General features: G+C 38.8%; 1 protein-coding gene across 4 annotated transcripts in view; it reads left to right on the top strand.

The window, feature by feature from the left end:
• CAP2 (cyclase associated actin cytoskeleton regulatory protein 2) overlaps positions 1-26,125 on the top strand; it is a 68,176-nt gene that overhangs the window by 40,268 nt on the left and 1,783 nt on the right. For all 4 annotated transcript variants that reach the window (XM_059482166.1, XM_059482157.1, XM_059482149.1 and 1 more), the window contains 8 exons: positions 4,926-5,069; positions 5,276-5,361; positions 7,084-7,189; positions 19,322-19,511; positions 20,345-20,520; positions 21,725-21,848; positions 22,071-22,153; positions 24,664-24,804. In XM_059482166.1, the coding sequence (XP_059338149.1) occupies positions 4,926-5,069; positions 5,276-5,361; positions 7,084-7,189; positions 19,322-19,511; positions 20,345-20,520; positions 21,725-21,848; positions 22,071-22,153; positions 24,664-24,804 (1,050 nt within the window). The remainder of the gene's footprint in view (positions 1-4,925; positions 5,070-5,275; positions 5,362-7,083; positions 7,190-19,321; positions 19,512-20,344; positions 20,521-21,724; positions 21,849-22,070; positions 22,154-24,663; positions 24,805-26,125) is intronic.

Raw genomic sequence — 26,125 nt, forward strand, 5'->3', positions numbered from 1 at the left:
TGAACACTGATTCCATCCAGCCTATGTAAAAAGGCTTAAAGAAAAACACAAACCTTTCTTAAACTGCATACCTACCAAAAAAAGTATGAAGTTAAAGTCTTTACGTATTTTGAAAATATAAAAAAAAGGGGAAATTACAGTTAATCAAAAACTATTTCAGTTCTAGAATCACAGCCACTCATAGCAGAAATGCATCTCACTGGTGATCTTATTCCTGTAGACACAGGATGGGCTTCTGCTCATCATCTTTAAACTGTCAAGGTAGGAATGTTGTGTAAGGTATTTTTCTAGGCTCTCTTAACAGTAATGGCCAGCACCTCTAGAGTCCATTTCTTCACATCTATTAATATCTTCTAACATATAGTCATCTAGTATCTATTAATGTGTGCAAATAATTCCTCAGGGATATTTCTTTCCTCATTTACAGTAGAAGGAATCAAGTCTCAGCTGAGAGCAGATGCTGGTCTGTTAAATTGTTAGAGCTGAGTGTGGTGTTGCTATCCATGACATCTTTCATCCCTTGAAAGGATGAGGTGTGGGATGGGACTGTACTAGGCAGTTTGCAGAGATAATGGCTGTGTCTTTGTTAGTCTTTTAGCTCACTGTGGGACTGTATTTCTCCTTCACATCAGCCCTGTTTACTATGTCATGGTTTACATTATAGAGCAGCCTAAGGTGTACAAAGTGGGTGTCATTCTGAGGTTAAGTGGAAGATCCACTCCCAGGCAGCATCTAAACCACAATTTACAGCTAGTCCCAAACAGCACCTCCCTTACATGCATACTGTGAATGTTGGAGCCTCAGCACCAACTGTTTTGCTCTGCAGAGTCATTCCTGTTAGGCTGCACTGCTTGCCAACACATACAAAGACACCTGATTCAGATCAACTCCATGTTTCAAACTTGCTCCTTAAAAACACAAAGCAAGTATGATGGAGATTTTATGTAAGTATGAAGGAGAAACTAACAGAACTGTGCACCATGGAATAAAGGTTGTACTCACGCTGTTCGGGTTGCAGCTGAGTAAAAGGAAGAGGCTGTTGATTCCGAATTCTCTGAGTTTTCTTTTGCTGCTCCTATGCCAGAGGTTGCCATGCCCTCATTTTGCATAACTTAAAAGGGTATTTGTTCTCCTGACATGTTTTTTTCATAATAGGTCAGGTTGATTTGAACACCGTGATAGTGAGTCTGAATTGTATTGCCACTCATCAACATAAAAATTCTTCACTAAACAATCTCACCCCTCAAAACCATGTAAGATTAGCTTAAAAATATATAAGATCTTTAAAACCATAGTTTTTATTTACCTTCTGTGTTTTGTGCCTTTGTGATTCATGCTGGCAGGTTTCTGCACAACATTGTCCTGAGAAAATACCCATTTTCCCAAATTAAAGCTGAGATTTTCAAGTAATCACTGGTTCAACCAGCCAAAATTTAGGCAAGCCATTCAGTTTAATGTGACTTTACAGGCAGATTTCAAACATCACAAAATCCAAAACTTTGGCCTTTCTCTTGAACTGAGTGTCCCTGTCCACCAGTCCTATAAGCCTGTCACCTGGGGAATTTCTTGTGTGGGTATTTTCTCCTTCACAATTATACGAAGGAGAAGAAAGTCTGTGTAGCGTGATCTGTTGGAGTACTGGTATTCCAGGCCATTTTATGAGACTGGGCTGAGACTCTTAAGTCTCTGCAGCCAAAGCCTAAGGCAGTTCTTTGGCATGCTGGAACTTTTTTGCAGTGTTTTGGCTAATTGTGGCAATTAGCCAAATTGTCTTGATTTTCTAATAAGAATTATAAAATATAAGCTGGCTGGTTGTCAAGTTATTTGTGTTTAAAGTGACAATCTGGTTTTAATCATTATTTTAAAAGGAAAAAAAGGATACTGGGAATTACTTCTGATATTTGTCAGTTGTGCCCATGTTGCATTTTTAAGCATTTCAGCAAAACTGATATTATAATAGGAATGGTGTTTATAAAGAGACTCTTAAATTTCTGTCAAACAACTGTGCTGGGTCTTAAATGACAAGAAATTTTATCTACACATGCCAAAGGCATGCTGAAGATTTTTCCAACAGTTCTGATTCATCTCCTGGAATTCCCTTTTCTTAGAGATACAATATAGACATTAATTTTATTAAGTCAGCTGTTTTAATATGCATTGCAATAAAGAGATTATTCTTCTAGAACCCTCAGCACAACTGTTTCTGCATTGTAAAGCCAAACAAGACTGATTACTGCCAGAATTAATGAGCCTTTCTATACCCATATGCCATACACTCTGTAATTCATCTGCAGTTTAATCACTAACTAAAAATTTAGAACTGAGACAGAACTCAATTCAGTGATTCCTTGCAGGCTGTGTTCCTGTGTCAAACCCTTACACAGAAACTTGGAAAACAAAAAGCTTCCACAAACACACACATTTTGTGCAGCCATTGCAGAACAGGATGAGTGCAGTGAAGGGGAGGCAGACTCTGCTGCTCTGCCAAGACCTCTCTCATGGGACAGAGCTGAGCAAAGCCTCCAGCCCACTCTGGTGTCACTGCAGTGCCAAGGGAATGATTACTTGGAGAAAGTTTCCCTAGCAATACATATTTCATCTTTAAAACTTGCACAGGTTCTGTGAAATTAAATAAATCCACTACATTTTTATAAACATTTCTTATAAATATGTAATCATTGGATAGATTAAGTCCTGTGTTTTGAGGGACAGAATCTCTGTGCCACTAATAGAAGATCCTCAGAAAAGTGGCTGAGAGCTTTTCTAGAAGGAATAGGAGGAGGTTTGGGTCATTGTGGGTTATTCAGAGAAATGTTTTGACCATAACTTTGCCTTCTTATCTATAGAAATCAAAGTATTCTACAAAATAAAACAGCTATGTTAACACCATTTCATATCTAGGAAACTGAAGCACAGAATGCTAACCCAGCTTTACTGAAACCTGATGAAATTTGGTGGGAGAGCTGCAAAGAGAACCCCCATTTAAGGACTCTCACTTCAGTGCACTATCCACAGAAATGTGCTGCCTCCCAGTGCCGTCTAGATATACCAGGCATCTGTGGAGCTGTATTTTTAGGCCTGATATTCTCTTTGTCTGGAACTGGGCCATGAAGATTCACAGTAAGCTCAGGACTGTAAATATCCCTCAGACTTTATGGGAGGAAAACTGGCATAATATCAAAGCAGAACAAGCAGTTTCTTAAATTTCAGTTTTGTTAACTACTGTCATACTTGAAAGATTTCCCTGAAAAATAAGAAAATACCCAAGAAAATACCAGCTGCAGCATGTTGTAAACAAGCAAAAATTAGAAAGGAGAATTTCTGCAGACTTTATCATGTTATGGCAACAAGATCATGTTTTCAGAACTACAAATTATGGGGGTTTCAGGGCTTTTTTAGACTTAATGACTTTTGCTGGTCATTAGGTCATCAACAAAAAATCTTATAATTTCACAGTAATACTGTAAATATTTGTTTTCTCCCAACCCATTTTGTTGTAGGGAAGATCACATATCCCCATATATTTCTGATGCATAGGTCTTTCTCAGAATTACTCTACCACTAAAATGTTCAGGCTCTGTAGGTAGATCAAAATACTTTTCAAAATGCACAACCTCTTTTTGACACATTTTTGAAGTGTCTTTGACCTGTGCTGATCCATAGTAAACATGCTTATTCTAAGCTGACATAAAATTCTCTAATGCTGAAGTCTTCTAGAAAGGTGAAAAGAAAAACCTTAAGATGACAGAGATCAAGCAGGACATATGTGCCCATCATTTTTTGTGTGTCATGGCAGCATTAGTACTCAAGATCATGAGGATTAGTTGTCTCCAGCAAGCACATCACAAATAGTCCTGGAAAAGGTGAGAAAAAATGCAGAATTCTGCTGCAATCCTGAGTGGTTTCCAAGTGAAGTGCCAGGGAGGATCAGAATGGTGCCCTGCCTTTGCTGGGACATTGTATGAGTTTGGGGAGCATACTTTTGCAATGTTAGAAGGTTGCAAGGTACAGCAGTTGTTTTGCCTGTAAACTGATGACTCCATGTCCCTCAATCTGCTGTTTTCTGAGTGGAAGAATTTTTCCCAGCGAATTAGTGCTCTAAATTAGTTTTTCTGAGACACTGGACCAGTGTGATTAGCATTCACTTTGCACAGGAAAGAGTTTGGATAGCTTCTGCATTCATTTTGCTTTTCTCTTTGCTCCAGACACTATTCCTTCCACTCAGCAGTCATTCCCATGGATACCATTCGTTTCTGATTAACCCAGGAGAACTTCCCCAAACCATGGCTTGCAGGCAGCAATTTCCCATGAAATCCTTCTGCATTGCTTGCAGCCAAAACATTAAAATGTACCAAGAAGGACAGGTAAAACTGATCTTGCCTACAGTGTCTTACTTTCTCAGTCTTGTTGCCAGATAATAACAGGCAACTAACAAGTAGTTTGTGTTTCTTGGGAAAAACAACTTGGTTAATAACACGAAAAACTCAAGAATCTGAAGAAGTTCAAGGGACATCAGATGAAAATGACAGTCATTCTGCTGACTCTGAGCTATGGGGTTGATATGGGTCTTAATCTGGGCAGCATGTGAAAATGCTGCCAGTGCTGAGAACAGTTTTTGCTACAACACATTATTAATACTTAATGTCTGTGCATTTTATCACTGCAACTGTAGGAGGGTAATTAAACTGTTGCTGTAATTTATGGTGACCTTTCTTTATGGATGTAAATCAGAAAGCAAGGAGGACAATATTAAACTACATGGTGCTTTTGGACCACCCACTGTTAACATCAGTCCCTCTCCTCTCCTCTCCTCTCCTCTCCTCTCCTCTCCTCTCCTCTCCTCTCCTCTCCTCTCCTCTCCTCTCCTCTCCTCTCCTCTCCTCTCCTCTCCTCTCCTCTCCTCTCCTCTCCTCTTTTTTTTGCAGAATGAGGTGGCAATGCTTCTCAAGCCAATATCAGAGAAGATTCAGGAAATCCAGAACTTCAGAGAAAGGAACAGAGGAAGTAAAATGTTCAACCACCTGTCCGCTGTCAGTGAGAGCATCCCTGCCCTTGGGTGGATAGCAGTGGTGAGTGACACATGGTATGGTTGGGAGGGCTGTTAAGAAGCTTCTGGATGGTGCAGCCCAGGATAGTTCCAAATCATGCAGTGCTCTGCAGTCTCTACTACACCCAAGAAGGTAATAAACCTAGTATGTCAGGGGAGGTGTCTGACTAATGTTTTACTTCCTTTCTCCTTCTGTTGTTTCCTGCTACCATGGGGTGATGGTCCTAGTCTCCTAAACCAGGCCCTTATGTCAAGGAGATGAATGATGCTGCTACCTTTTATACTAACAGGGTATTAAAGGACTACAAGAACAGGTATGTTACCAAGCTCCAGTGTGGACTAGCCAGAGAACAGAGCATTAACCATACCAGTAGGGTTCACAGTGCTAGCACGGGAAGTGTTTTGTAAACTAAAAAGCATTTGATGAAACCTTCTTGCAGTAGCATAGTTTCCCCTCCTCACCTCTGACCTGCAGCATGCTGCAGTGAGAATGGCAGCAGTGTTAGCAGTGCTGGATTTCACCCTCTGCACATTTTAAGATTAGTTTTAATTTTTCTGGCATTCCAGCATCATGAGCTTATATGCAAATGCCTGTTTACATAGCGACGTGTGGCTAGCTGGCTGCTGTGCATCCTCCTCTCATTTGTGCTCTCATACTGTTGCTGCTCTTGCTCTTGGCTTCAAAATGTGTATTAGGTGGTAGATATATACAGATTCAAATTCCATAGCTCCTGATTGGATTTTTCTCTGCACCACTTCACTATTCTTAAAGAGCACAAGGAATTCACAAGAAAAGTTCCATGAATGATATCTGTGAACTGATGGAGAAAGAGAAAAAAATTCAGGTCCTTCTTTGAAAAGTCATGTATAAATCCTGCTGACTTGATGCTTTTGAAGGCCAGATTTTGGGTCTTGATTTTCATATCCCAGTGAAAAATGGTATTTGCTATTGAATTTTTCCTCATTAGTGAGGAGAAGGTTTTAAATATTAAAACCTTTCACATGTATTTATGTTTCTTGAATATGTATAAATATAAATGATATGCTGTATATAGTATGTTATTTTATATATATTATATGTTATATCTTATTCCTAAAGCCTGAGTTTACCTACTGAAGGTAGTACCTGATGCTGGGGTAACTGATGATTTTTACAACATAGTATCAGTGTTTACACTGGAGAAAAAAAACGTCTTGTGTAATGGTATAAATGGAGTACATTATTTAGGTATTTAATTCTTCCTTTAATGAGGAATTATTTCCCTGTTTTTCACTGAATCAAACCACAATGTCTTCCAAAGTATGGAAGGCTTTCCCTTGACTTCAGTAGGCTTTGGATTAAACCTGTTGACCCAGGTCCTCCACATTATTAAGGATAAAATTCCAAAGGAAATAAATGGAAGGTAGACACACAAATCCTTGTAAGCAATCACTATTCACTAATAATTTGTTATAACTATGGACTTCATCTTACAAGCAGCTTTTCTCTTCATTATTTCCTGGTTTCATTTCTGAGTCCCATTGAAGGACTAACGACAAAGATTCTAAAGCCACCTTTGACTTGTACTTTAAAAATTCTTCATGTATAAATATTTTGGTCTGATGACTGTAACATGACCCAGTATTGCCCTGGCCACATTTGAACATGGCAGCCAGAATACCTTACAGAGTCAGTGGGTATTTAGTTTTCTAAAGTTCAGCACCCTGAAATTACATCTGGGTACCTGCTGTAAGGCTCAATGTGCCTTTAGTGATTTTTCAGTTACTTTGAGCCTGAGAAGAATGGTGACACACACTTCTAGCAGGAAGCACTCTCTGCTAGAGGCATCCTTTGCTCTTGTTTGTCCTCTAGAAGGATCTAGAAGCTTTCCAATGTAGTAGCTTCAGTCTTTGCAGCACTGGGCAGGTTGTCTGCCTGCTAACTGATTTGTCCATGGCTTTTAGCCAGTCATTGGGTTTACCTGCTTTAAGCAAGAGCAGCACTGCTCTCTGATTTTAAATACATTCACAGATAAATATTGCCTCTGTTTTTACAGTGACACACGCCATGTTGATTGGGTGAAGTCATATCTGAACATCTGGTCTGAGCTTCAAGCTTATATCAAAGAGCATCACACCACAGGTCTCACCTGGAGTAAAACTGTAAGTACTCTTTCTTTCTTGAAGAAGAACCATAAAAAGCCAGTAACCTCTTTGTCTTCTAATGTGGGTCATTAGCTCAGGAAAAATAAATATCTATGCCAGGAACAGAAGTCATGGTCCATGGATTTCCCAACCAAGCCAATAAATGTTTGAGATATAGGTGGAGATGTTCAGGCCATTATGGTACATGTTTGGAGGAAGAGAAAATAATTACTTGGGATTATTATAGCCATAACCCTCAGCTGCAGATGGTAAAGAGAGACAGACACAGTTCTACATGCCTGTACAAGGTATGCAAAAAATTGAAGGACATGTCAGACCAAAGGAAAACTGAGGGAGCATGTCATGGAAAGAAGAAGGATGGTGGGAAGAATCTGAACAAAGAGAGAGATTTAATAACAGGGAAGACAAAGACAAGGGATACATAATTTTGTAGATGTATAGCTTTATAAAACTATTATTTTAGATATATAGAAATAGCTTCTGAAACAGAGAGAGTAAATATAACTGCATACCTAATTATTTATGCTCCTTATGTAACCTGCTTCTGTGTGTTACATATGAGATGGTAGCAATGAATATTTTTCTCTAAGAGAGGTATAAACATGAAAAATTAATTTTATGTTTGGTATAAATGTAAGAGTTTATGTCTACCATCTACATTGATACAGTGTTCTATTTTACTTTAATAATGTGCTCGTGTTTATCATCTGATTAGGAGAACTGCTGAAATATATTAAAAATGTAATCGTCCTGCTCTTTACTGATACCATATCCTAAACCTACCATATACTTGCACATGCAGTCTTTCACACCAAATTTATAATTTTTAGGTGTACACAAATATCATTATTTTTAATTTTAATATTCAGAGGACTAATACAGGTCACCATGTAGTTCTCAAAACATAATGGTTTGTTATAGAACTAAAACAATATGTTTTAGTTCTCAAAACATAACAGTTTTAAGAACTTGGGAACATAGGGAAGTGAAGTAGAACTTTCAGATTAATGGCCTTCCAATCCAAACCATTCTGTGATTCTATGAAGTGTAGCTTAACATGGAATAAGAGCTGCAACACCCTTCCTGTGAAGACAGGCTGAGAGAGTTGAGATTTTTTCAGCCTGGAGAAGAGGCTTCATAGAGACCTTTTTGCAACATTGCAATGTATAAAGTGGGCTTGTGAGAAAGACTGGGAAAGACATCACCAAAGCTTGTAATGACAGGACAGAGGGCAATAGTTTTAAATTGAAAGATTGAATATAAGGAAGAAAATTTTTATTTTGAGGGTGATGAGACACTGGAACAGGTTGCCCAGAGAAGCTGTAGATACCCCATCCCTGGAAGTGTTCAAGGCCAGGTTGGGTGGGACTCTGATCAACGTGGCCTATGAAAGGTGTCCCTGCCCATGGCAGGGGGTTGGAACTGGATGATCTTCAAGGTCCCTTCCAGCCAAACATTCCCCTGATTCTGTGGTACCTGGAAATGTTGTTTTCTCTCTCCCTCAATGGAGGTTATAACCATGTAAGAGAATGTAGGTTACTTGTGCTCAGCAACAGGCTGCAGCTTTCTCTTCATAGCCTTCATGAGGCATTGTACAAGACCTTTCAGTTCTCAAGTACTTGAGTGCAGGTTCAAACATGGGAGAGAACTGTGATCTGCATGTACATCTTAGTCTGAAGCAATGCAAAAATGTTTGAACAGGATAAATTAGAACACTGTAATTATTAGCTACGTTGGAAGTTTCTGTAGTAAAAAATGTAAATATTAAGCATGATTCCTTTATTTAGTACAGAATTTCACACTTGGTACATCCTATTCTTTTATGATCTGTGAACGTGAGAAGATCCAATGATTTCTAAATTATTATTACATAAGGACAAGGAATTGTAGTACCCCATTAGCTGAATTAGCCTGAGAATCTGGGACATAATTCATTCTGTTAATACAGAAATAGAATAATCTTCACCTTTAATAGAACTTCACTAATATGGAGATAGTGTTACGAGGTGAAGGCTTGTTACAGCCATTTGGTCAAACAGGAGGAGCTCTCAGTGCTGGTGAGTACTGGTTGTCTTACTCAGAAGGGTAGCTGTTGAAGATTATGTTTGACTGGTCCTAAAACCAGTACCTCAGCTATTGTGTCTTTATATTTCTCTGTCTTCAGCTGTCCAAGAAATTGCTGAAATCTAGGTGTGACTTGTTTATTTATATTAAGCATCATTTCCTGCCAACAGTGCTCATTCCATCATGAGTGATGAGCCCATCACTGCATGTGAAGTACTGATTTCACTTCACTTTGGATATCACTCATATCTGGAAGTTGTCTTGGAAGTATGCTTCATTTAAATTATCCTTTATGTGATACGAGTCTCAAAGATTAAATTGCAGACTCATTTTTATGGATGTATATATTTTTTTAAGTTTTACTAAATGTGTGTGTAAGAAAATTAGAATCCAGTAAGTTAGCAGGTTGTTTAAATCGCTTAAATGTTATTTAAATATTTCTATGAAGCTTGGTCACAAATACATTCCAGAAAGTAATGAGCTGCTCAAGTGATAATTTCATTTTTGTTATACATTTTAAAGTGTTGAATGGAAGTCACAGATTCACATTGTGTGAAGTTAAGCATAAAGGTCTGCAGAAGCAGGGTCTAGACAAAAAATGTGATATATAAAAAGGCTGTAGATATATTCCAGACACAGTTGTTAATCATTGCACACAGCAGCTTCCACTTACATGCATAAAAGGAAAAAAGGAAAAGGCATTAGTTTGGCAAGGCATTAACAAAGTGGAACGTTTATGAGAGGCAGACATTGGTGTAAAAAAGGTATTTTATTATAGAGGGGGAGAGAAAGAGAGAAATGTCTTGGGGTATCTAAGTACAGATTTCAAAGTGTATTATACCAATAATTTACCCTTCACATCTGCAGAAGTCAACAAAGCAATGCATGAAGTTTCTATAAAAAGCTCTTAAGTAGCACATTTGGATATTTCTAACCAGAGTGAAGCGTCAGGAAGAATATTAACTACTTCTTCTCTGCCAGCTGTATTGTCAATGCTTGAACTCCAACCAAACCCCAGGAGCATAAGCTTAGATCAGAGGATTTCCTATGCTTGGGTTTCCAGAAAGGGGACAGGATTTTTGAGTTGGTGCTTGGCCCACTAAGCTATACTGTGGTGTGCACATTTGTGTGCATGCAAGATCCTAAAGCTGTGCCATTTCCAGCCTCCCATACCCTTCCATCAAGCTGCACAGGGCAGCTGCAGCCAGCCTTGGAAGAGATCACTAGTACACACAGGAAAGTGTTCCTGGCTCTGGCAGCTGGCACACAGGCAGACACTTCAGAGGAAAGAGAAAAAAAATGTCTTAATGAATTAGAAGACAGACACAAAAACTGGTGCAAAGAGTTGAAATAATGTTCAAGCAATCACTTCTGACAATAACACTTATCTCTATCTGCTTTATAAAAAGTTTGTGATAAAAACATGTTCATGGATTTTTGGGTCTAACACAGTTCTGTCTTACTTTGGTTGTGCCAAGTTGTGTGACAATATTTTACTTATTAAGGGCACTCTATTGAAATGTGTGACTGTGTGAGGAGAAAGCCAAGGAAATAGTGAAGCATGTAGTGTATTCAAGAATACACATAGAAGGAAATAGTGTAGTTAAGGACCTTTAGACTTCTGTGTATCTGAACCTGTTTTGCTCCTTGTATGGAGTGGTGGTACAGAACCAGACTGGACTGTGTAAATTGGCATTTCAAGGCATGATGGATATGGTTAGTATATTTGATGGTACTGTGCTCACAGAACAAAAGTACATATCTAATGTATGTTTGTGAGCAGGATTGTCCCAGAGAGTAAAAAGTTCCATGTATTTTCAACATAATCTGAAATGGTCATTTTCATTCATTGATTGTGCCTGTGGCAGAGAAAATATGCTTGCCAGTGCAAGTCAGATGGATCTACAGTATTTCCTTAAAAGTGTAATTTTGTAGTTCGTTATCTTGGATGTAAAGTGTCCTTCTGCCTCCTACACCCTGTGCTGAGTGGCCATTCACTATACTCACTACATCTCAATTTAGCTATCTTGACAATGGGGACAATAAGCAATTACCAGCCTAATGGAGATTTGTTTTAATTTGCTACCAGATATGACATTCATAGATGTCAGTGAGTCTTTGGAAAAAGCTGTTGTTACAGTGAAATATTTTAAGTGCCCAGGGTAGCATTTTACCTATGCAGTAATTGTCATTTTTGCTTGCTACAGCTTTCTGTTTTTAACAAGCAATCCACAGCTGTAATAGTGACCTGTCCTTTTTCAGTTCTTTCTGATAAAGAGCAAGTGCTTTTTTTTCTCTTTTTTTTTTCTTCAGAAAGGATTCTGTTGAAGCATGCTTCTTTCTACCCTCCACTTCTTTTTGGTGATGCAATTAAATGAACAGCTGTAATATAAGCTCACCAGAATGCTTAATGAAAAGTTTGTTTGCTACAAGACCTGCATGAGTAATCTGGGGGAAGTGAATCTTCTGCTCCTATTTCTGTAGGTTAACCTTGCAGCAAGAAAACAACCAGTAATAATAAGAGACTGCTGTAGTTTTCCATATATCAAATAAGAGTTAAGACGCAAATCTTGCTCAGAGATAATTGTCTTAAATGTTTCAGTTGCAGGTGGATCTGTATTTAACATTTTGTTCTTTGTATACAATAGTAATTTAGGATAGATTTTACCAGCAGAATACAGAATTTCACTCAAGTGATAAGTGAAATCCTCTCCCTCTTTACAAATCAAAACAACTTAGGATGAAGTCTGCACATCTTTAAAAGCAGTTGAGATTTATTTAAATCCTGTTACCATTGAAGCCAGTATCTTCAAGTATTTTTCCCCCTGAAATAGCATTTTTAAAAACATTTATTACTCCTTAGATAGTACTCTAAAAACATTCTTTAAAAGCTGAAAATCTCCACACGCTCCACACCAAGAAGTACCATCATAATTCCTACATTAGCCTTATTGAGTGCAATTATCCTAGTCCCAGTGCAGACTTGGGCATTTTATTCTAGTCTAAAATAATTACCTCCAGACATTTTCTTATAAATTGGCCCTGCCTTTCTCCTGTTCTATCAAAACATTTTCCTGTAATACATCATCTCTGTACATATTGATGTGAACAAGCTGCAGAAGACCAACTTCTGCAGGCAAAAGCCTCCTATTATCTGCCCAGTATCTCTTCTGTGCTGTGTTTAGTTTGACCTACTTATCAAGCAGCCATCGTCTGAGCCACTTCACTAAAGCTAAAGGTCAAAACTGTAGTGCCAAATTCCAGCCACAGCCAGGACTGCAATCCCAGAGGCCTTACTCAGATAGAAGGAAGGGCAGCACAGATATACCAATTTAGATGCCTGTATCTCGGAGAAGACATAGACATTTCCACAGCGCTCAGTTTTTCTCAGTAATAGCCTTTTCTCTCCTTTTCTGTATACCTCCCATTCCTTTCTCTACCCTTCCCTACTCCCTATTCCCTTAGATTTTTTTTTGTTGAAAAAATTGTATCCTTTAGGTGCAAGTGTTTCTTTCTCGGACAATAGGCAGTGTTCTGGTTTTTGGTACAGGGTCAATTAAAAAACTGGCTATCCTGGCACCTCTACAATAGTTGCCTCTTTGGTGGAGACTGCCTCAATCACATCCCTGTCCCTTTGAAAGAAAGTATTTTTACTCTCTTATTCCAACAGTGGGTGAAAATATTTGTCTTTACTGTATATCAGTTGTATTCTCTAACTTGGACCAAGCACCATTCAGACATATTAAGGGAAAACCTGGGCAAGGCCTGCAGCCTAGTTCCAGTGGAAAAGGGAAAGGAAATAAAAAATTGAAAGTGTGCAAGAGAGAAAAGGAAAGGTATATCTATTAAAACTTCACTATCTTGCTAAAAAGATTGGTCTTTTTTTTACCCAAATTTTTCTGTAAGTAAAAGATGGTTGAATCTGCCTGTTGGAGCACATTACGTGTTGGCAATTACATTATCATACAGTTCTCAAATGATTTAGAGAGAGCGTGGCTGTATAAAACATTTCTGGTTGGGTAACTCTGAAGATGTAAGCATCATTTTAAATCCTGAACAGGTGATGAACGGCAAAAGTATATTACAGGAGGCTGCAAAGCTTGAAAACTCTGCAGATAAATAATTCTGCTGAGACTCAGTAACAAGGAAAGAACGGAGCCGGGTTTTTGTTGCTTTGTGTTTTAACTGACAACGATTACAGGCCCTGCAAGTCAGCTGTTTCATCCAGTAAATTGCAGCTCTCTGGGCAGCATAACTCCTTGCAGACAGGTGGCTTAAACAGAGTAGGTAATAGAACTGTTGTGCTAAGCTACTTTTACACAAAAAACACCTTAACAAGAGCTCTGTGCCTCTGAGTCACAGTCCACCTGTTCCCAGAGGTTGATGATATTTTGAGCTTCACAATTCTTGTCTTTGGCTGTGCATATGTATGAAAAGAACAATACAGAATGCTGTAATCATTTTAGGTGTGAAACTACGATTACTATAAAGGGGGAGAAAACAGCTATATTCTTCCTTTTTCGGGGGGGGGTGGGTGGGGGGGAAGAATGTATTCCCCATTAGGATTCCTGTTTGTCTGCTGCCATGAAAAGAAGGCTTTTCAATAAATTAAGGGAGGGATTTCATGACCTCTCTCTAAGCCACCTGTTGCTTCAGCTGCAAATAGATACTCACCTCTTAATAGGAATGGCCAATAAAATAGGTACTGTATATCATACACATGCATGTATAATTTCTTTAAATGCATTATATAGATGCTTATAATCTTCTGGGCTCACAGTAAAATCAACCATTGCAGCTACAAGAAATGCATTGTTCAGATGCTCCCCAGCAGGTTCCCAGCACAAGAACTTTGTTGCCCTCAGTGTCCAGGCTGCACTGTGTCAGCCAAAAGCTGGATAAACACAGAGGAACACTGCGGGTGTTTGCACAGGGTCTGGCACATAAGCCCCTCATATCCCCAGAGATAGGAGTGTCTAACAGGGGCTCCTTGCTGCTGCACTTCTACAAATATAGTAACAGTGACATGGAAGGCTAACCCAGGGAGCTGTTCAGCAAGAATAGCTCAGGAAATAGTAACATCTGCGATAAGACATAAAAAGAAATTCTTACTGTCTCTCGGTAGCTGAGCTCAGACCTGAAGACTCGTCAGGCTGCATATGGCCACTGAAAATTAGTGACAGTATGGCATCCAGAGCACTTGTGTTATATCTGAACAGTGTTTTATTTCTCTAACAAGATTGGCTTTGCCCTATGCTCCGGGGCAAGGAAGCCTTTAGGAGAAATGTGCTTAACAAGGCCCAGCTTCTCAAACAGCTTCACTCAGCTCTGCTGTAATTTCAAGGGAATTAAATGAGAATTTCAACCAGGCAGCTATCTCAACATAAACAATCATTTATTTCTTCCAGCAAGGCAGTTAGGTGAGAAAAAGAAATGTACCTCACCCTTCTGCCAGTTGTACAAGATGAAGGTAGAGATATAACATACTTTGAGGTTGTACCACAATCCTGCAAACCCTGCACAGTGAAATTTATCAGACCCAGCAATGTCAGCAGCATCAGACACTGTTGCTAAAGGAAGCTTCTCTGCCACAGTCAATGGGAGGCCCTTGGGCCTCTCTGCAGATGGCTTGGGGCTATCCAGCAAGGAGCAAACCCTGACCCTTTCCTGTCACCCCATTTAGAGCATGGGTGGAAGCTGAAGACAGCCCTGGGGGAAATTTCTGAAATGTTTTATCCCCTACAGGGCCTGCATCTCCTGTTCCTGATAGGACCTTACTCAGGGAATTACATTTTCCTCCATTTCAAAAAGCTCCAGGAGCACATTTCAAAGTACTCAAGTTCACTATGATGCAAAGCTACCAGGTTAAAAGTTACAGCTTACTTTTGTGTTATATTTTCACACAGTAAGGATGACTCTATCTGTTGTCCCCTGCTAATTCTCACTAGGGGCATACTTGTAAATGATGGAAAAACGACCACACAAACTAACATGTTAATAGGAGCAGTCAGCAATCAGTGTGACTTGACGTGGTGTCTGCAGACACCAAAGCACTGAGAGCAGCAGCTGTTGCCCAGGCAAACAGCTGAAATAAAAGAGGAAGAAAGGCAGCTTGCAAACAACCGCCTTCACTGGTCCAAATGGCTCCTAATACTTTTTATGTAAAGACACACTGTTGTTAACATCTGCGTGAAGTTAATCTGAAGAGTTGTTTGCAAATAGCAAAGCTGCTAAGCACCTGCTGCTTTAGGATAGATGAACTTTTGTGGGCATGTAACATGCTATTTTATTCCCAGCAGCTCTCACAAACACCACCCTATACAGAACAGAAATGAATGGACTTTGTGAAGGGAACGTCTGTTGAAATTGGATAGGACTATACACAAGTATTACCAGATACCAGAACAGTTTTAAGAGCCTGGTTCAGAAGTATCCTAGAGCCTGAAGCATGTAAGTTGTCTTACAAGAGGAACTAAGGAAAGCAAAGTAATTGTCATTGACTGAGGTTGGTAACTTGGAGCTTCATTTATTAATAGATGTCAAAATGAATTTAAAAAAAAAATCCTGGAACTACTTCACTTGGCTGATTTTTAAGTTGCCCTTTACATCAGTGTGTCTGAGTGCAGCACAGGTCCCATCTTCCTGGCATGCAGGGAATGCAAGAAGTGAAATGTGTATTCTATATTTCCAGTTACATTTTGTGCTTTCTGCCCCCTTTTGAGAGTTTCCCTGAGCCACTTTCCCACAAAGAATTTCACCTCATTTGAATTTTTATTTGATTTCAGTTAGGTATGTTAAAATGGCAAGGAAAAGAAGACTGTAGCCACAGTTAGACTGTACCCCTCTTCCCAGCAGGTCTGTGCACCTTCTCATTAGTGAGACTTGTCTGTCTTTTCCATGCCATTTTATTTCAATGGGAGATTGTCCTACTGGAGTCCATGTTGCAAGATGGGAGATCTACAGTGGAGCAGTTAAACCATGTACTTTGGAGACCTTTTTTTCCTGTGATTTCTCTTTCAATTATGCCTGGCCTAATTTATGATTGAAATTGTTTGCAGTTTCCAGAATGGCCCTAGATGTTGAAAATAGCATGCTACAATATCAGTTAGCTTGTGTAGCTGTAACTTAGGTCTTAAACTAGACAAGATTTGCCATGCAGGAGAAAAGCTAATAACCAGGGTTCAGTCTGTCTTCTATTTCTATGACTGCACAAAATAAAGGAGTGGGAAAGGTGACAGAACCTCAGGTGTCTTTACCTTGTGATAGCTTCTTTATTCTTAATTAGATCTAACTCAAAATCTTTTGTGCTCAGTGGAGATAACCACTGACTTTGGTGGAGGGACCAGGCTTGTAAAGGAAAGAAGAGGCAGATGAGCAGCATGAGTGCAATGAATATGTTTTTTTCTTACTTTTGAAATCCACTTAAAAGGACTAGAATGTCTTAGCTGCTCAGGTCAAGAATTGAGATTTTTGAGTAGACTTGTTTTTTCATCAGTACTCCACTAAGAGGAAAAAAGCTCCTAGTTTCCCAGATCCTTTCCTACCTCGTCTGTTCCTTGAAAATAAATATAACAATCTCCAGTCATACAAAACCATATCAAAACTTAACTAATGTGTTTAAAATCCTTCCTTTTATCTGTACTTTGACAAGGAAGTTCTTTCAGAGTTCTGAGACAGAGATGACCTCATTCCATAGATAAACCCTCCTGAGTTTTAGTTCTGTGTCATTACATGGATATTCCCATACTTCAGTTGCCATTTGGGAAACTGCCTTTGATACACTACTCAGCAGAATTATTCTAGCCCAGAGTGTCTTGCACTGGTCTGTGATGGCCTTGAGTTTGACACTTGAAGCAAAGACAGTGCCAGAGTGACCTCCCACTCTGTGTTATATGCAGAATACACAGATAGCTTCCAGAAATTTTTTCTCCTTTGCACCTTTGCACAATTTAGATAGTGTTAATTCTAAGTGGATGTGTGAGTCTTACACAAGTTTCTGGAAAATTACAGCACTGTACTGGTAGGCAGGTGGAAGCAGGAGGCATTTTTGAGAAATCAGATGTCAGTCTGGAATTTGGCAAGCGAATTTTCATCTCAGACTAGAAGTTATTAGCCATTACCACTACTGCTATTAATTGCCTTTCATAAAGTGTACATAATTCATAACGGCATGTTCACACTGTGAATGGTGAGTGCCATTTCTGAGTATCTGAGTGTTTTAAAAAGCCCTGCAAATGCAATGTTCATAATTCTGGATAACCAGGGCATAGTGGATTCAGTTGCTATGGTTGCAGGCAACAGAAGGGGAATATCTGTATTGCACCTCAGGCAGTCATAACTGATTGTACCACTAAATCCACTTACATTCTTTTATTTTAATTACAATAATTCATAGTTCTGCTGACTCTGCTGCAGGTAACTTCACTGGCTTTAGGAGAGGCAGGGAACAGGCACTATAAACTGAGGGCCCAGTGAAGAAGTTGTCCCCACCCTAAGACGCTGACCTGTAATAAGGAAGTATGTAAGCAGAAGCTCTGAGCTAAATGTATCTGTGCAACACTTGAATGTCTCCAAAAGCAGTAGACTTTAGTTCCAGTATATCTTGACAACAAATTATGATTGGTTCCAAAAGTACACTCTTCTCATTTGTTTACATTTGATCAAAAAGATTTAATAACAAGAAGAGAGCTTATCCCCTTAGGAGATCTTGGACTTTTATTCTGTTTTTAAAGTATATCTGAAGAGTAAGTTAAAAAGGAGTATGTGGACCTCAGCCCTTTTCCTGTTATCAGTTTGGGATTACAGGCCAGAACAAGTTTTACTTTTTAAAAAATAGCTGTAGTTTCCACTCCCATGAGATGCATGAATCAGATCAATGCTTTGCTGTTTCAGTTTAGTGGAAAGCAGAAAGAGTAGTACCATAAATGGTTAAAAATATCCTCAGAGGCCAGCGAAGCAGTATCTGTTTCCAGGATGGATTACCAGGGGCGCACTAACAACCTGTATCTATTAACAAAGGCAGCCAGTTAGAGGAGCTGTGACTCCCTAAGTCGCTGTAATTTTCCCATTGTATCTGCCCACCTGTTAATATTTGCTGCTGCAATGCACAGTATCTCTGTAGCTACCTGAACTCATCAGAACCAATCTGATTTTCTCAGTAGTTCTTTTAGAAGTTCCCTCTGTGCTGCAGAGAGGTAGGATCAGAGTGACACTCAGTGGCAGGATAGTAAAAGTGATTCTCAGATTGTCTCTAACATCTATTATCAGGATGTTACAGCATTCTTATAAGATTTTAGTCAGATAATTATTAGTATTTCTGTCTTTTTGATAAAATTCTATGTAAGAATTGTAATTCAGACCAAAATACGTACTTTTGATTATGCAAACTGAAAGAAAGATTTAGTTACTTACTTTGCCAAGGCCCCCTTCGCTCCTAACTTGTGTGCTGTGATCTCCTGCAACTGAAACAAAAAGGAAAAAAGAATGTAAGAAATTGAACTAAGAACTCAAAAATTGAATTTCAGAATCAAGATACTTGAATCAACGTAGTTTTACATTCTGTGGTATTTGAATCTTTACCGATAACTTGAACAGTTCCAAGAATAGCATTTTACATCTTGCATACAATTTATCACGTTCCCTATGTATATTTGACAGTTCATTAACCTCTCCGTTATTTGTGTTGTACCAGAACATCATCTTTATAGGGAAAAGGGAAATATTTTCCTTTTTGTGTAAGTAAACACTGGAATAAAATATGGAATAGTTACTGTTAAAGGTTTTTAACATCAGCCCTTAGAAGTGTTTAAGACAAATATTTTAGGTGGAGTCGTTCTGCAGTAAGGGTAGAGTGTGGGCTGTCAGTCTTTCTAGCTGTGCTTGCGCAGGTGCAGGAAAGGATTCATAGGATTGTATTCGATTATGAAGCCAGAAATTCTCCTGAGCCTGTGACTTTCTAGAGTCACTCGAACCCGCAGCATTCAAGGATGTTAATAAATAAGAGCTGTTGTGATACAATGTTCCTTGAAACACCGTGTGTAAGATAATTCCCTCTGTCTCCAACAGGGTCCTGTTGCATCCTCCATGTCCATGCGATCTGTTCTAACCGGCGGCTCCGGCCTTTCCCCGCCACCTCCGCCCCCGCCGCCCCCGGGACCGCCCCCCATCTTTGATACGGAAACCGCCAAGGACGAAGGAACCGCGTCCCGCTCAGCCCTCTTTGCACAGCTCAACCAGGGCGAGGCAATTACCAAAGGTCAGGAGACAAGAAATCGAATTGTGATCCAGCAGTCAAACTACATCAAGAGCTGTTACATCTTTCACAGCATTTCACAGCTTTCACAGCATTTTTAAGTTACATTCTGGCAGCTCAGATCCTTCTGAGGCTTGCAATGGTTCGATGGAGAAGGCTGCTCCAAAACCTCCTTTAGAAGCCCTAGCCACCCAATAAGTTCAGTATACCTGACATTCACACCATTTAGAGGTATTTTTTTAATTTTAAGGCAGCCAGGCTGGATATCTTCAGCCCCCAGTAGCTGGTCAGCCTCTTAAATTGCAATTGCAATAAAGTTTTATCTCTCTTTCTGACTCATATTGAGTGTACAGACCTGTGTCAAAACATCTTACATGTCAGGTGAAATAAAGCTTTTTGTATTAATATTGGACAGCTGTAATTTAAGTATGTATCTGTGAATTTAAATACATATGATTGATATATTTGCATTTAATGCTGCAGGGATAGATCAAATATTGTCATAAATTAGAAAAAGAAACTCTGATGGAAAAACATGATACAACAAGCTCTCAGAGCTTGCTACAGACAGAGAGGGACCTAGACGACATTGTGGAATTTTCTGTTGAAGATACTAAGAGCCCATTGATAGTAGAAGAGTTTTTATATGATCTGCTAAAAGTATGTCAGCAGTTACAATTCAGGTTGTTACACAGGTAAACCTTGAGGAAATTTTTTTAAAAGGTAATTACAGAGAATAACACAACTACAAACAAACTTCTCATGCTTCAAGATGAGCACTTTAAGGATTGGAAAATAGACTCTCTTTCACAAGCACCCTTCTTTTTGGTTTTTAGGGCTTCGGCATGTCTCTGATGACCAGAAGACTCACAAGAACCCCAACCTACGTGCCCAAGGTCCACCTGTTCGTTCTCCAACAAAAAGCCATACTCCAAGTCCTACCTCTCCCAAGAATTCTCCACAGCAGAACCATCCCCCTGTCTTGGAGCTAGAGGGAAAGAAGTGGAGAGTGGTGAGTTCCAGTCACACCTCTGAATTGCAACTTGCACATTGCAAACCAGGAGGAGCACTGAAACCTCTTGTCTGTCATTCACATGCAACAAAACGAAGTTGCAACTAAAAAGGGCTGAGTCCTCCATTTCTCTGCATTTGCTACACTTCAACTTTTACTATTCTGTAGGATTTTAAGTTAATTCATTTGTCTCTGAGAATCACTTATTAATTCATCTCACTGCAGAACATCAGAATCGGCATATAAATTCCTTGTAAAATCAGACAATGCCTCAGAAACAAACCCATTAGAGAAAAACACCAATTAAAATCTTTTCTTGCAGGCCATTCCTGTGAATGAGAGAGAACAGTCATCACAGTTTCCCTAGCCAATGGAATTATACATTTATATTTCATTGCCCATTCCATGCAAGCATGTCTTCTATGCTTAAAGTAGAGGAGTGTTTTCCTTTTGCCCAATCTACAGATGGAAAGAGGAGATTTATTCTAAGTTTGGGTGTTAATTTATGTAGGCATATACCAAAGAATCGATGAATGAAAATTGATGTGACTGTGTTGGTTAAGAGAGAGCAGAAAGAACATGCAGTTTAGTCATGCAGAAAGTTATATACACAGTCAGTGTATATTACAGTGGAGTCCAGTTTGCATAAGGAGCAGTCACTGTTTGCCTGTGGTATGTTGTTATGGTTCTACTACTTGGAACTTTCCTTGTGGAACTTTCCTGGACATCCCTGGAGTGTAATTGTTCTTTTAAGCCTAGTGAAAGGAAGTTTATTTGCCTATTACTCCATTATTGTATATGGTAATGCCTGTATGTGTTCAGAATATTATATAACACTTGTGGAAGGAAAACTTGCTCTGTTCTTCAGTCTGAATCAGATGGGAGCCAAACAGCAGTTTTGTGAGTGCCTTTTTTTAATTGTTGTGAGCATAACATCTTTGCTGCAAAATTAATGGATTTTATTGCTCTCTGTGCTAACTTCTTCAGCTCTGCAGCTCTAAAAGATGCAGTGTCATCTAAGGGTCACTTAGGTGAGATATCTGGTCACCAAGCAGATTAAGATTTTAAGCCACAGGAAGGATATTGCTGTGTTGTAACTGAAGATGCAATGACTCGAGGATAAATTGTACTAAACTCTGTCTGACTGTTAGCTAAAGACTGTTAGTTAAAGACAACCAATTAAATAAACTTTCTTTTGAAATAGGAATATCAAGAGGATAAGAATGACCTGGTCATTAACAACACTGAACTCAAGCAAGTGGCCTATATTTTTAAGTGTAACAAATCTACACTTCAGATAAAAGGAAAAATCAACTCAATTACTATTGGTGAGTGGGTAGCTCAGCTGGGCTTCAAGTGAGTCTTAAAAAAAAATGACTTATGTGATTAATAATGCATCTGAATCATTCCATTCATTTTAATGATTGATTATGAGAGTAAAGTCACTCAGCTATGCAGTGCAGGACTGGGAATTTTCATAGTTAATGTAGCAGGTGTGCATGCATTTGCTTTTGTCTTGCCTTTCTTATTTATGATTGCTTTTATTTTAGACAACTGTAAGAAGTTTGGCCTTGTGTTTGACAATGTTGTGGGAATCGTGGAAGTGATCAACTCCAGGGATATTCAAATTCAGGTAAATATCCAATTGAGAGATGGAGACAGACCTAGAACAAGTGGGGGTGAAAAAGCCCAACATATAGTTACAAGAGACTTTAAAAATTCACAGAGCACAACAAAAGTTAGAAGTATCCAAATGGATCTTTATATGCTCTAAATTCTGTTGATGTTTTTAGAAAATGCTTGTGAAGAGAATTTACTATCACTGAACCAACCTCCCATAGCCCAGTGCCTCTGGTTCTGGTGAAGCTGAGAGATCTGTACACTGGCAGAGCTGTTCCTTCTGTCCCGGATCTGCTTGCTTTCATGCTAAGCAACTCCCAGCACTTGGAAGTTCAGTAGTGCTTACAGAAGAAATTCTAGCAGTTAGCTAATTGACTTCTAAGTGCACAAGATTTTTTTCTTTACTTATCCTCTCAATGGAAATGTTCAAATAGACTGTCAAAGGACAACTAAAAGCTATAACATAAAAGTAGGTGCTGGGATTTCAAAAAATCTCCCTGGCCAGTGATGTGACACTTTATGTAATTAAGTAGTTACTTATTTGCCTTCAAAAAGCTTAATCAGACATCATCTTCCTTATGATCCTCATGAAAAGAAAATACACGTATTTTAAATCTCTACATTGCCCTCTCTAGTGGGGACACTTGTCCTGCTCAAAATGTACAGTCTACCTGACACTTACAGCACTTCAGTCATCCTGTTCCACAGAGGTCTAGCTACCTGCTCTAATACTGGGTTGTGTCTGACACACAGTGTGTAATCTCAAGAAGGGACTCCAGGGCATACTATTTTGAGTGAAAAAAAATGTTAATTATTACATTAAACTGCCACTCTTCAGAGTGAGGTCTTTTGCTTAAGAGGCTGTGCCTGCTGTATGACATTAAATATAGGCAGTCCTGCTCCGTGCTTCAGAAGTAATGGTCACAGCCACCACAGGGAATAGGAGCAAGATGGAGTTTTTATATGTTGAACCTTATGCAAGTGACTGAAGTGTAACAATCAGTTTTATACATGATCACTACATGTCTTTTTACAGCAGAGGAGACAGTGAGTTATGGATCCCAGGCACTTATTTGAGCGGTTTTAAAATAATTATATTGTTTTAAATCATTACCTCTTAAACTATTCATGAAAGCTGAAAAATCCGTATGTAATAAATAGCAAAGCCCCAGCTTGCTAATACTCAAATAAAGTGGAAATACTTTTTTTAAGAATCATGTTCTATGAATATTGATAAGGCTTCTATGTATATCATGGAGCAGAGTGGGCATCCATTTAGGAAGGCAGGATCTGGTTATCTGCTGTATGCAGATTGAATCAGGCAGCTCCCACAGGGCTGGTGTATGCCAAGTGCCAAGCACCTCAGTTTTCTCAGTAATTTGAAGACCTGAGTTCAGAATGTCCAAATACATGATATGTTAAGGCAACAGATTTCAGTAAATTAATCCTAGAGATTTTGCTATAGTGACTTCAGTGCCATATTGCTTGTCTCTCCTTTATCTCAGTGGTATATTTTTTTCTTGCCAGATGATTGCAAAATTTTTTAAACACCCCTTCCTTCTGTTCTTGATTGCATAAGAACCCATTTAAGAAGAGGAACTTTAAGATACATTGATGCACTGCATAGCTCATACTTCAGGATAAGGGTGGGATGCAAGAGGACAGAGCACTTGGTTTACTGCCACATTTAAGGAACTGAAGTTGAAAGATATTCTTTAATTAAGTGATGGGAGACACTCTCATTAACAAGTACATCTCTGTCACGTGCTGTCACTGTTCTATGGCTTAGGATAATCTCTGGTGTTTTGATGTCCAGAGTATATTGCTGTCCTTGCTAGAGAGGGCAGGAGCAGGAATTTTACTGACAAAAAGTGAGTCAAGTCTGTTGGCCATGAAGGTATCTTTCAATCTGTAAAATTGTAAACAAGAGAAGATTTCCCTTCCTCGCCTCAAGTAAATCCTGCGCTTGCTCTTAAAGAGACATACAAAATAGTTTTAGAGATTTAAATTAGTTGATCTTAGTACATATTCAGAACTGTAGCTTGCCGGAAGAGAATAAAAACCCTTTCCTGTTGCATGCTACAAGAGCTTTGAAGTCTTCAGAGTGTATTACAAATCCCTTGTTGAGTATTACTTTATGCTGGGGTCTTTCCTTTGCCCTTACTGGGTTGAAGTTGCCATGTTTGACTTCTTAGCCAATACTCACTGCTGAGCAAGGTGAACACTGCCTAAATATCAGCACAAAAGTATCACTGAAATTACAGAGAATCAGAGAAGTACTGTCATCAAACTGTATATTAAAAGCTTGCTGTACATTACAGTTTTGTTGTTGTGTATAGGTCTTTGTTACCGCCACCAAGAATTTTCAGTGTCCAATAAATCAAATAAAAGCGTCACACAGGCAGGTGACACATAGATCAGGTGCTGGTGGCCAAAATTAGACCTAGGAGGCAATGAGGATTTTATTAACAGTATCTGTGTTTGCATTTTAAGATTTGATGTTAAGTAGATTTTATTTTGCAGGTGATGGGGAAAGTGCCAACCATTTCTATTAACAAAACAGAAGGCTGCCACATCTACCTCAGTGAGGAGTCATTGGATTGTGAGATTGTGAGTGCCAAGTCATCCGAGATGAACATTCTCATCCCCCAGGATGGTGATTATGTGAGTGAGATATTTTTTTAAATTTCCTTTCTCTTTCATGCTAGTCTTGGCAGCTAAGAGCATTTAAGCTGCTAGGAAAGAAACTGATGTAACACACATAATTATGTCACCAAAAATGATCCAAAACAATTTAATTTCTATGTGCCTGTATCTCAAGAGGAAGAATTCTTTATTTTCCGGGGCACAAAGTAATTTCAGAGATCAAAAATCATGTCCTCTCTTTCCATTCCGATGGCTTCATGTCCTATCCATTTGATCTTTTTTTTTTATATCTAAACATAGTCTCCCAAAGAAATTACCTTCACAGAAGAGCACTTAAGTTGGAAGATGATGAGGCCAAAACTAAGATAAATGTAATGCTATTACAGGTGAAATAATACAGTATGATATACTTGTTTTTTCTACAGCTATTGATACATGGGCAGCAGCTATAGTACTTTGTACTATTTTCAACATATGTCCTTAAAAGCCACTTAAACTGGCATTTTTCCAGTTCCTTTCCTGTTCTAGTAAAATTTTCCTACTGTGCACAGTGGCATTTCTAGTAAAGTCATGCTCTGTCACTTCACACACAAGCAGGCAAAGTGTGTGTGAAATAACAGTTCCCTGGTGTTGTCAATGGAGCAGAGTTGAAATTGCAGTGCATGGCCATAGACAGAACTTAAATGTCTTGCTAGTCTCTTGGGCTGGAATTTAGTACAGGGGTTTAGGCTTTATGAAATAAAATGTGTAATGAGAACTTTTGTGCTTCACATTTCCAAATGTGACTGCTAGATGGCCAGCTTTACACAAGTAAAAAGGGAACAAGTTTTAGTGGGCTCATATTCACTTATTTTTTTTTTAAAAAGAGTCCTTTTGTTCAGTCTCACCTCAAAATCACCATAACATCAGAAATTACTGGCTACCAAAACATCTCTTTGAGGTCTAAACAAAAAACCCTTCTCTTCACATATTTTTTTTCTTTACTGGGTACAGAGAAATACTCAACAACATCCCCCATCATTTCACTCAATTTGTAGAATAGAGGGGCATTTTATTTGATGTTCTGCTTCATTTATGTACCCCACAAAGGATGCTGACTAGTTTGAAGTGTATCACACTTAAAATGACTGGGATTTTTTATTTTATTTTATTCTTCCATATTAGAGTATTGCTTTTGTCCTTAAAATTGGACTCCTGGTTTAATCTCCATATCTAAATCCTCTATACTGTCTTCCAACACAGACATCGATGGAATCTGAAGTCATTTCTGACATGAGGCTTATTTACTTTGTTGATGCAGATAATGGTGTGAGAGAGATTATTGCAAAGTCATACCATA

Source organism: Ammospiza nelsoni, chromosome 1, assembly GCF_027579445.1.
Source record: "Ammospiza nelsoni isolate bAmmNel1 chromosome 1, bAmmNel1.pri, whole genome shotgun sequence".
NCBI lineage: Eukaryota > Metazoa > Chordata > Aves > Passeriformes > Passerellidae > Ammospiza > Ammospiza nelsoni.